The sequence below is a fragment of the Lotus japonicus genome, chromosome 3 (assembly GCF_012489685.1).
Source record: "Lotus japonicus ecotype B-129 chromosome 3, LjGifu_v1.2".
NCBI lineage: Eukaryota > Viridiplantae > Streptophyta > Magnoliopsida > Fabales > Fabaceae > Lotus > Lotus japonicus.
The window spans coordinates 97,301,510-97,313,137 of record NC_080043.1 but is presented as its reverse complement, the minus strand read 5'-3'; the positions used below and the strand labels follow the sequence as shown (position 1 = coordinate 97,313,137).

At 34.3% G+C, this 11,628-nt stretch overlaps 2 protein-coding genes across 3 annotated transcripts; both read right to left on the bottom strand.

The window, feature by feature from the left end:
- Positions 1 to 255: 255 nt before the first annotated feature.
- On the bottom strand, positions 256 to 4,831 carry LOC130747988 (uncharacterized). Its single transcript, XM_057601062.1, has 13 exons — positions 4,603 to 4,831; positions 3,641 to 4,214; positions 2,935 to 3,119; positions 2,519 to 2,599; positions 2,394 to 2,435; positions 2,257 to 2,301; positions 2,097 to 2,183; positions 1,794 to 1,920; positions 1,506 to 1,586; positions 1,290 to 1,403; positions 1,140 to 1,204; positions 933 to 1,038; positions 256 to 841 (listed from the first exon to the last, which is right to left on the bottom strand). Exons 1-13 carry the CDS (start codon positions 4,765 to 4,767, stop codon positions 741 to 743), a joined length of 1,773 nt encoding a protein of 590 aa, XP_057457045.1. The 5' UTR covers positions 4,768 to 4,831; the 3' UTR covers positions 256 to 740.
- Positions 4,832 to 5,409: 578 nt separating this feature from the next.
- LOC130747989 (uncharacterized) lies at positions 5,410 to 11,026 on the bottom strand. Of its 2 annotated transcripts, none has more exons than XM_057601063.1 (6): positions 10,528 to 11,026; positions 10,183 to 10,318; positions 9,364 to 9,511; positions 8,942 to 8,978; positions 6,732 to 7,029; positions 5,410 to 6,638 (listed from the first exon to the last, which is right to left on the bottom strand). In XM_057601063.1, the coding sequence occupies exons 1-6, from the start codon at positions 10,708 to 10,710 to the stop codon at positions 6,598 to 6,600; spliced, it is 843 nt and encodes a 280-aa protein (XP_057457046.1). In that variant the 5' UTR covers positions 10,711 to 11,026; the 3' UTR covers positions 5,410 to 6,597. The 2 variants fall into 2 exon arrangements, with proteins under 2 accessions (XP_057457046.1, XP_057457047.1); XM_057601064.1 differs by having other exon boundaries at positions 5,410 to 6,658; positions 10,528 to 11,024.
- Positions 11,027 to 11,628: the final 602 nt, after the last annotated feature.

Sequence of the window (11,628 nt, the reverse complement as noted above, 5' to 3'; positions counted from 1 at the left end):
TTAATAATAATGATAACATCACTTAGTTTAGGTAATAATATGCTTACCATTAATTAATTTACTATTCCTACTTGTATAAATAATTCATTTATCTTTTTACAGTTAAGTTAAATCCAGAAAATTGAATCTATATTCTGCTGTTTGATTTTTATTTAGCTCACTTCTCAGCGCCGACGGATGTATCCATCAAGTGATAAATATGGAAACAAAGAGAATCGAAGCTAGAAATAATTGTCACACAAGCAAGCTAAAAAATTGGTTCTAAAGAAAACATTGTTTAATTACATGGATTTCAAAATACAATTTTTTGGCAACATATGCTTAAATTCAGTGTACTACATATGATTAGAACCTATGCATTTAATTTTCTACTATCTTTTACTCATGTGGCAGTAAGCTCTTTTACTGTGGCTGGATTTTCCTTCACTTCTGATATTTATTAATGCTGGCTGAACAAAAGAAGAGAATGTAGCTGGTATTTGATTTTAGAAAATGGTTAAGTGATTTAGACAATGCGTCAATGCTGAACATAGGAACAGGTTAACCACAATTATGGCAATCACCAAATATTCTAACAGAGTTAGAATTCAAAAGCTTATTCCATCAAAGACCGTCATGACTCATGAAGGCTGGCTGCTCCAGCACTCCACTCATATAGTTATTCTTAGAATTAATCCTTGGATGGGATGCCCCCTTCCTTCTTTATGATAAATTGAAATAATTTGTTCTTCTCCTATTAATTAAGCTTTCGGTATCCCGACAAACTCTTCAATCAGATGCTCTACTGTTTTTCTTGAGGTAATCTTATCAATCTCATACGCTTTCATCTCATTTTTCAGACCTGCAACAACATGACCAAGCATTGCATTAATGCACTTCAATCTAAGGTAGTATTAATCATTACTCAACTAATAACATGAAATTAAACTAACCTGGTAAGTGTAAAGTTTTGAGGGGCAGGCGGGAGGCATTGAAATCCAAGAAAAAGAGTAAACTCTCCAACAGCTTCACTGATTCTGTTGACACTAAAACTTCTCTCTATACATACACAAAGTCAGTGGATGCATGTGTTTAGTTAATTTAATCTTCCAGATGTTTTGAGTTCGATTATTAACATAGAAAGTAAAGTAGGGACAAACCTTGAAGTTCTTATCCTCATTGTAGTAACCTGAAACGATTATAAGTGCCCGAAGCTTCTCCGACTCTGCAATTATATAACAAAAACCAAAATGATATGATGTAACTTGAGGATTGAGATGGATTTACTCCAAAACAGAAACAGTACTCACTCTGGAAGTATGTTAATTCTTGTGCTAGATTTTCCGTCTGAGTGACAAGCTGTCTGATTGAAACCCCAATACAGCTCATGCCAACTTGCCACATTAATCTTGAATCTGCACTTTCTGCTTTTATTCAGCAAAACAAAATGTACTGTATTATCAAAATCTCTGTATTTTATTTTCTCATCTCCTGAGTCATGATACAATAAAATATATAATAAATACCTTGTCCTTTCCATTTCTTAAAATCTTTCCGCAAGATATCCGCTATTTGCAGAGAAGAAAGGTCATGCATCTTGTATCTCACTGAAAATCACATAACAAAGAGTTAAATGACTAAATCAAGTTTACAACTATAAGTATATCAGTTACAAAAATTATTGCAAAGATCGATCTAGTCAAGTTCAAATATGTTGTTTTTTTAACCAAAAAAAATGCAAAAGTTAATTCGTGGTCGACATTTGCATGTGCTATATATAAAACTTGATTGGTAACAAGTGGTGTTGGACATACATAATTTGTAAAGACCATTGCATCCATAACGACCAGCACCATTGATCAATAATGAAGACATGTATTTATCTGTGGAGGTGCAATGAGGGTCCCTTAGATTCCCAGTATCCAAAAGTATGCCAGCTAACTGCAACCATTTTAAGATACCAAACACAATCAGTCTCAAACTTTGTTCATAATGTAGTTCCTCCAAGTCATGCGATGGAAAAAACCGTAGTTTATAAATAAATACTTCTTGAAAGAATTTCACATACATATTAAAAACGAGACATTCAAAATTTAGAGCAAGAAGTTTTCAAGTACCAGAAGTTTGCTGAATGATTTGCTAGCCAAAATTTCAGGTGAGTAGGTAGCAAATTTGTCAGCTATAGCAGTACAGCAAGAACCTTCCTGTAGTGAAGAACTTGTGAAATTGAGTGATTAAGTCACAGAGAACATTATTATTGGGAATTTAAGGACTTACCTCTCCTGTAGTGACAGTTTTAACCCATGGATATGTTGTCTCACCCTGCACAACAAGAAATAGGACATGGATGGTAACAATTAGTTCTTAAATACCTAGAATAAAAAATTCATGGATAAAGTAGAATCAAATTTAACCTTTCTGCAGTGAAAAACTTCAACAACAGCCTGCTTCAATTTCTGTTGTCAAAAAAACAAATTAAATATCCATCATTTCTAACAAAAAGCAGAGCAGTGTGTAAGTCCAATGCATAATTTGTTACCTCTTGCTTACTTGCCATCCTGCTGCTCTTCAACAGCACTATCTTAAGACTTCCAAATAGTTCATAATATGAAAGATCAATCTGTTTGGAATTAATTTAAGAAATGAAAATCATGTTAAAGTAAGCATTCATATACACCAAAGGATGCTTAGATGTCAATGTAAGGGTAAGGTTTTTGTGATGGAGGCGCATACATGGTCTAATTTGCTCAATGTAATTTTTTTTAGCTTCTTGCTAATGTTTCAAAAGATTATCAGAATGTCTATAACTGTAATAAATTGCTGTAATTTTTCATATACTGCATCAAGTTCTATACACATCAAGAAACTAAGAAGAACATATGTTGAGTAATTGGCAGGCCTATTCACAAAAATTATAACTATCTACCCTTAGAACAGTGTTGTTGTAAAACTAACCTCATCTGCAAAGATTAAGGATGACTGATCAATACGGCATGAATCAAGCAACCACTTGAGTTCAGCATGAGAGCCAAGATTTGTCCGGTTAATATTGATTACTGGTACTGTGCAGAGTTGTTGGCTTTTTAAAGTTACATTTAGATAGAAGGAATACATGATGACTGAAGCCACAGTTCCCACATCTGTGAATAGCATGCATAAAATATGAATCAGTTATATAACTTGAGTATAATCTATCAATTGGAAAATATGACATAAAGTGGTTATGAAGCTATCATTTTCAGGATTGGTGAAAGGGAATACAAAATTATTATGTTCTTTCTGTTAAGGACCAAATCATTTTTAAGGTTGAGCTACTAGGTTGAATCACTTTAATAGTCTTATCTTATGCAGAACTAATTTTCTTAAATGCTTAAGCTGTTGAATTGCAATTAAATGGTTTTAGATCATAAACACTTTCCTTTGGAAAACTTGTGTCTTTCCATATGTATTAAAGGAACCAACATTCGCAATCTGACAAAAGCCCTTAACGGATCTCCTAATATCGAATTGTTGAATTACACTTGTCTGGCCCATATACTAAACTAAGTCTAAGCCAACATAAACTTACAGTATTCAAACATCATGGATGCATGTTCACCATATTCAATGTATGGTAAGTTTTTCAGTTGCTTATTCCAATATCTAAGTAATTAGAAATTACCAGCACCATCTGAACTCATTACAGCATGTAAGAATTTCCCAGGCACACCAGCATTGACATCATCCTTTCTTGCTTTCAAATATGCATTTAGCTTGTCAATGCTTTCACAAGATTCAACGATTTCCATTTCTGGTGATACTCCATTATAGTATGAAGCTGCAGATAGTGGAAGTGAAATACTTGATAGCTTTTCTTTTCTTCGGGTAACAGTGTATGTCTTTTCGGTATTGAGTATTGCAGGTGATTGCAAAGCCTGATGCTCTTCATCAACTTGAGGGGTCTTTGGGCTATGGCATTGGCCACTTCTAAGATTAGCTACTTCATTCAGACCAGATTGGATATCTAGTTGTATAAATGGAGCAATTGTACTAGTCTCCAACCACCTCTCAGATGAAGAATGTTCAGATAAGTCATTGTGATCGAAAACCTCTGCAGACATATTTGACACAAATTCCTTTTCACCACTTTCTGATACGGATATGAGAATGTTGCTGCTATTAGCTCCAGCTTGAGGTTTCAAGGGTCTTAGAAGGCCATCAAAGTATAGATTCTCTCTGGTACGAATATACGGTTCCTGCACATGAATAAAAAAGTGAAATGAAACTAGACTAGAACAATTGTGAATGAGAAAGAAAAAGACATTGAAATAAATTCATTAGTGATGATTCATTTGTTATTGCCTCCATTTGATTGTAAGAATGCTTTTTCTCTTGTAGACAGATGTAATGAATCCTTAAAAAGAAGCAACCCTGACTAAACTATTGCCCACTATTTGGCCAAAAACATAACAGGAATGAAGCAGATTAATCTAAAGAAACCAAAATTAAAATCATATCTAGCAGCTTGAAACAGGCCTAGTTCTAGTTGGATACTGAAATTAATACTAAGCTAACATAAAGAGGTTTGAAGTAATAAATGTTAATTCACAGACGAAAGCAACCATGAATGATTGAAAGATTAACCTGATGAGTTGGGGCAAATGCTCCAGCAGCAGGCTTCATGGTGGGTGGAGTTAACAATTTAAGAGTGGGAACATTGAAAAATAAAGAGCTTAGGAGACGGCAAATAAGGTACACAACAAGAAAAAGAAGACAACATGGGAATTGTTGGAGACTCCGAAAACACATGTCTCATTCTTCAACATACTTTGTGAAATGCAATGCTTTGCAATTGCACTAGTTTTGTTCTATGTGCCCCTGTAAAAACTAAAACTACATAAATAAAGTTGAATATCATGAGAAATAAATAAATTTTCTATAATATAATTTCAAACGGTTGGACGTTTGAGTAGAACTTGCAATTGACACATCACACATCTTCATTCCTCTCAATGAAAGATGAACGCATGTAGTTTCTCTTACGCATCTATTTCTTATTTGATTCAATCAGTTAAGTATAATTCCGGACTTTTTTTATTCCTTTAAGAACACATGACATTGCTACAGGGGATGATTCTAATTTTGGTGAATTTTTAAAAAAAACTTCTTTTTTCATATTTGAAAGTATCAGGAATATGAGTGTTGTTGTTGCTTATTTACTTAGAGGAAAAACTCCTGATTAAAAATATTCGAGTAGCAGTATGCTTTGTTAATTCATTCAGAACTAATTTTCAGCTAATCTTGATTACATGAACAAGATTTGAGCAGCATCTAAATTTCTCAATTAATATCAAACCAGACTTCGCCATGAAAGAAAATATCCTGGATTGAGACATCACAAAAGGATGAACATTGCTTGAAATGCAATGTTAACTTCTCGACAGATGTTGATTGAAGAAGCAAACATAACATCAAATTAAAGACATAGTAGAATAAGTAGCAAATCCATTCTCATCCAACATGGATAGAGAATGAAATGCTCCTACTTTAGAGTAATTCCTAATTACAATCCAAAGTTCCGAATACATATAGGCTTTAAACATATAATTAATAGAGTATCAAGGTCCATCTCAATGTAAAAGTTGCCACAGAGAGAAAGAAAGGACATGGGAACAAAGAGAGAGTGATGATGGGATGAGATTCACCTATGTCCTAACCATGGTTGGTGAGCAAGTGAAGTACCCAAGGGAACCAAAATATCTCCCAGGGTTACATGCAAGAGTTTTGAGTTCCACATCCTTTGATGCTTGATGCAGACCTCAAGATGATGATGATGAAATGTACTACTACATATGCTAAGTGGGGAAGTAAAACACTATCCCTCCTTAAGATTAGTAAATTGGGCTTAAACTCCTTAGTTTAGCCACAATGAATTTACAGGTAAAGAAAAACAGCAGTTAATTCTTCCCTCCCCTTACCCAAAGGGGAGAATTTGGTTAATTGATTGGTTGGTTAAACCCTTTTTTGTGAAAATTGAAACAACATTTATGAAGATATGACTGACTGCAGGTCCTATTTTAATACTAGAGCCTAAGACTATAGCTAGATGTTACCATACAAAAAAGCTGGGACATCCAATGTCCAGATTGCTAATGTTCCTCTTTATCCAGAGGTGATTAGCACTAAACTTCTAATTGATGAGCTACCTGTCTGTGATTTCCAATTTACAATTTTTGAAACCCCAATTTTTCACTGTTGCATTGCCCTTCTTGGGCTGCATTTTCACAAGATGATTCTTTGGCTTAGCCTTTCCAGGGCTAAGTTTTCTTTTCCATTTCTCCAACCCAGCTATTTCCTATAGCTTGTGTTGGTGATAAACATCCTTGGTTCTCTTCAAGGAACCATACTTTTGAGAAAAACAGAGAATGCATGATTGATCTCCAAATGTGGAGGAACATTTTTAAGCCCCTATGGGGGGCCTTGAAAAAGCCCAAATGCCATTGTTGGACTTGTTTCTAGTTAGTGAAAGAGTGCGTGCGTGCGTGTGTGATAGAGAGCACCATGGTTAGGGCAAAGGATGATTTTGATTGATGATGAGAGACTTAAAGAAGCAGTGGGAAGTTTTGACATAGCTAGTCTCTAGCGATGAGGAATCGGAGCTTGAAGAGCCATGCTCACGCCTGCGGCACAGCAAAACACACTGTCAAAGGTATTAGTGCATGTCTCATATATAAATATCAAACTTGTATAACAAACTAAGTGGAGGTAGAAACCTGATTGCAATGCAGGCGAAGGAGCAAGAGAGATGGGTGTTCCATAGTGTTGTGCGTAGCCACCAGTTGAGGCAATGGGAGAATACTGAAACATGTGAGGTGGGTAGTTGACAGCACCATAGCCTTGCCCTGAAGTGTAGCCGCCGGTAGTAGCAGCGGTGGCGGTCCCTTCTGCTCCTCCGTACTGGAGATATGGATAGAATGCTGCAGCAGCAGCCGTCATCATGCCTCCAGCAGGTCCGCTTCCATAAACTGGGTACTGTGCTGCCGCAGCTCCTCCGTACACATTGTAGTAGCTCTGCAATATGATATAATTCACATTCTTATTATCAGTTGCAAGTTTGAACAAGGTTTCAATATCATATTAATTAATCAATTTTGATACCAATTGAGTGTGATTTCATGTAAGAATTTGTTTCAAATTTTATTTTGAAGTAACATACTATTACTAACATACATTTAACCTTAATCCAATTTATAAAATGTTACACTTAAATAAATGGTGGGCCTCTAGTACTCTAGCTAGCATGCATGCTGCAGTGTGAAATAATTGTTAGTAATATTGGTGTGTGCCTGTGGAGAGGAGAACAGTTTGAATATAGAAGACCGTGAAAGTAGAAGTCAGAAAAAGGTAGCATGGCAATTGGCAAGAGAGAGAGAGACAAGACAGGACACTTTGACTAGTGCTAGTGCCACGCACCGACTTTACCATATTCATAATCATTTACCTCCACACTGTGCTGCGCTGTGGAGTGCAATAATGGTGTATAATAGAAAAAAGTTCCATTTCAATTTACCATTCTACCCCTTACTTTTCTGTATTTGTGTGGAATATTTGATGCCCATCGCCATCACTACCTCCACCACGCATCCAAACAGGAATATATCAGATTTGCTTGGATTACCAATCTTTATATTCATTCATTACTCTAATCATCCTTATTTTCGTTTACTAACCCAGCCCACACAAATTTCATCAGTTATACAGTTGGATAGAGATTCCATATGGATCACAATAAAAAATTAACTATTTTTTCTGTATGTTTCTCATTTATCATTTTTTTTTTCTTTTTTATATCTCATTCTAATATCTATACCATAGAAGTGTTTAATTACTAAACTTTTTCAAACAAAAAGATAGACGACTCTCATATATTTTATGGAAGTGAAAAATGTTATGAATGTGTATAGCACATAAATCATCTTTTATACTACAAAAGTCTGATTCACATGTGTGCATAATAATAATAAGTCATGGATTTTCACGTAATTACGAGTCCAAACAATATTTACTTCTAATTAATAAGCATTTCATATATTATACAACATTTTAGAAATAATATTTAAAATGTCTAAGAGATTAGATAGAATATATATGTTCAAATTTTAAAAAGGAGCTGGGCTTTCTAAACTGCAAAATAATTATGCAAATAGTTTACGTAACAAACTATCATTTTATGTCCATTAATTTGATACAATGAATTTACGAAAGAGGACCCATTACACAAGAGAAAATGCATCAAACAAAGATCTGAGTAACATCGTTCAAAAAAAAAGATCTGAGTAACATATATACTTATATATCTCCCTTGAAAAAGAAATTGTTGCAAAAGTACTTAATTTTTTTATAATCAAGCTGATTTAAGAAAAAATATTACTTCCTTTAGTCCTTAATATAAAAACAAACCAACTACTATATTCACAACTCTTAAGAAATTTGGTTAATTTGATTAGTTGCATTTAATTTATTCTTAAACACTGATAAACTTTTAAAATAGCCCATAACTCAATTTCTAATATAAAGACAAGTCTTGGAAAGTGAAAAAAAAAGGGAAGTTATAACTAATGTGACATTTCATAATTAAATAATGATAATATTGTAAAAACAATAATTAATATGATGCATAATTTAATATAATTTTTATATTATGCTTTCATTTGTTTCAGATATTAAGGAACATATGAAGTGTTTAGTTTATGCTTTAGAATTGGAAATTGTTGAAGACATAGGGTTTATCATGCATTATTAGCAACTTTACTTGGTGAATATTTGAATGAAACCAATTAAGAATAGAGAAAACAGTGGAAATGATTTGATATCATGAAAGTTCAAATGCCATTGTCTCCTACAAGGTATACTTGAAAAGGCATCCTAGGTAAAAGATGTGTAGAGTAAACAAAGTAAAAGTAAAAGGGAAAGAGGTACAAACCGTAGGGTATGTGTAATCCGGCGAGTAAGAAGAGTACCTGAAATAGTGATCATCAAGTAATTAATAGCAAAAGAGAAAAATGGTCGATCATGAAAGGCTTACATTAATTAAATTTGGACTCAAATTGGTGAAAAATATTGAACACTATTTTCAAATGGGTGTTATGCATGTTTTATGGTCCCCCCTCCCCTTATGAGAGAGATAGAGAGAGGTTGGGGAAAAGCATTATAAAGTGATGATGCATGTGGAGGTTGATTCTGTTATTAAAGAATTAATAGATATGAAGTGGCAAGGCATGCTTGGCTAATGGTTAGTGATAGGCAATGGTTTTGTTGGGCATGAGTTGGCATTGCACATGCCATTTGTACTACAAATGTAGAGATAGAGAGAGACAGAGAGATAAAGAGCATATTGATTCATACCCATAAACATTAGTATAAGGTATCCCTTGCTGGATGGCATAATGAGGGAAGGTTGCTGCTGAAGCAAAAGCTGATCCCACACCTCCAAATCCTCCTCCTCCTCCTGTCTGGAAAGAACTCATTACCCTAAAGTTCCTTCCTGCTCCTCCTGAACAATTACAAACTATAATTAATTGCTTTCATAAAATAGTGTTTTAATTTCAGAGAGAGTGAACTACACTCATTTAAATTATAGACAAGACATATTTGTTTGAAGTTAAATACATACATAAAAGAACAAAGTAAGATAAGTGTGATTGAAAATGAGTAAAGTTAGTAGAGTGCTTTTGGTTCAAAGCTTCCTAGGGACATTTGTTTCTTTTTGTTTCTGAAGAATATACATGAAATTGAAGTACTCCAAGTCACTTTGGATAAAACATATATAAGAGAAACTTTCCACTCTGGAAGAATATTCAACCTTAGCTGCCATTGACTAGCTGTGTGTTTGTGTCTTCCTTATAAACTTATCAAAGAATATTTTCACAGTGATCATGATCTATACATAATTATATATGATTTGAGTGAATAACTTGCAAGAGGAATATGCATTTAACATTGAGCTTATACGTGGAGTATGTGAATAAGAATGAATGGGTTGAGAAACAATGTGATCAGAGCATCTTTGAACAGTGTGACAAACTGAAATGAAAATATTTAATTTTATGTAAATTCTCTGAAATCTTATACATCAAATCAATCAGATTAAAACCTCAATTTAGATAATGAAAGTTGAAGTTAATAAAAAAGAGAATGGATGGATGGATGCATATATATATATACCATGCTGCTTTGGAGTTGAAGGCTTAGATCTCTGGACACCCAAGGAAGCAAGGTTGCAGTTAGCTCTCCTTCCGTCAATTACAGGAGCAGCATCCACACAAGCTCTCATAGCAGCTTCTGGTTCACGAAAAGTCACCTAAAATTGAATTAATCCAACACCGTACGTTAGCACACATAAAAATGGATCGAAGCTAGAGAAAGATACATGAAATAAATTGACAAACTAAAGAAACCATATGTTGACGGGTTGTTCTAGCTTCCACCACCTGTTCGGATAATTTGATATATAGAGAGAAAGAGAAAGAGAGAGAAAGGGAGAGAGGAGGGTAGATGAGCAATTCATACAAATCCATAGCCTTTAGATCTTCCAGTGGCTTTGTCAGTGATGACAACAGCTTCCAAGATGTCACCAAATTGCTCGAAATATTTCTTCATGGTCTCTTTCTGAGTCTCCCAAGCCAACCCTCCAACAAACACCTTCGTGTATGTCGTGTCACCAAACTGCCCCGCCAAGTTCACTGGAGTCATCTTCCTTCCTTTCTTTATCGATCTCAGACGTTTAACCAAATCAAAAAACACAGCGATCGATCCCTCTCTAGTACGTTGTCAGCTGCTAGCTATGGCAAAACTTTCCAGTGTTATTTTTTGTCAAACAAGGAGTCTATAAACAGATCTAGGCTTAAGATGAGTGGTGGTATGGTATTGATGAGGAGAACAGAAGAAGGAGAAGAAGAGAGAAAATTAGGTCAGAGATTGATCAAAAAAACAAAATAAAAGAGAGAGAGATAGAGAGAGAAAATTGGGAGGGAAGAGAAAGCAAAAGTTGGAAAAAGAAGAAAGGAAAGGGCCTTACATAATAAGGACATGAATTATATACACACCAGTCCCCACCTGCTTCCATTATTCAATGTTTGTTTTAACAAGATTTCATCAAAACTCAAACCAAACCAAACCGGACTGTTGTTCGGCTCATCATTCTATTGGTTCCATGGGACTGTGCATCTAAGGTAAACAATAGAATAGTTATATCTTTACACTTCATTTTTTATCGGTGTAGAGAAATGGAATAAGAGAGATATAAAGAAATGAGAGAAAAAATAAAGATGTAATAAGTGATTTAATTGATAAAGAATTGAGAAATATATAGAAAATGAAAGTGGAAAAGAAGTTGAGGTGTGTGTATCATAACTCAGGTATTGTTTACCTTACACTTACACACACTCTCATAAAGGGATAGAAATTAAAAAATTAAACAAAGAAATATAATAAATAATGTAATGAAAATGTATAAGATATCGGGAAAAAGAAAATGATTTATATTCATATTTGCTTACTTATGCTTTGACATCCCCTTTACCAATTCATTTTCCCTCCAATTACGGCTTGAATCTCATGAGAATCCAAGTAAAGCCATTGAACCTATCTACATATATGTCCAGATTTTTT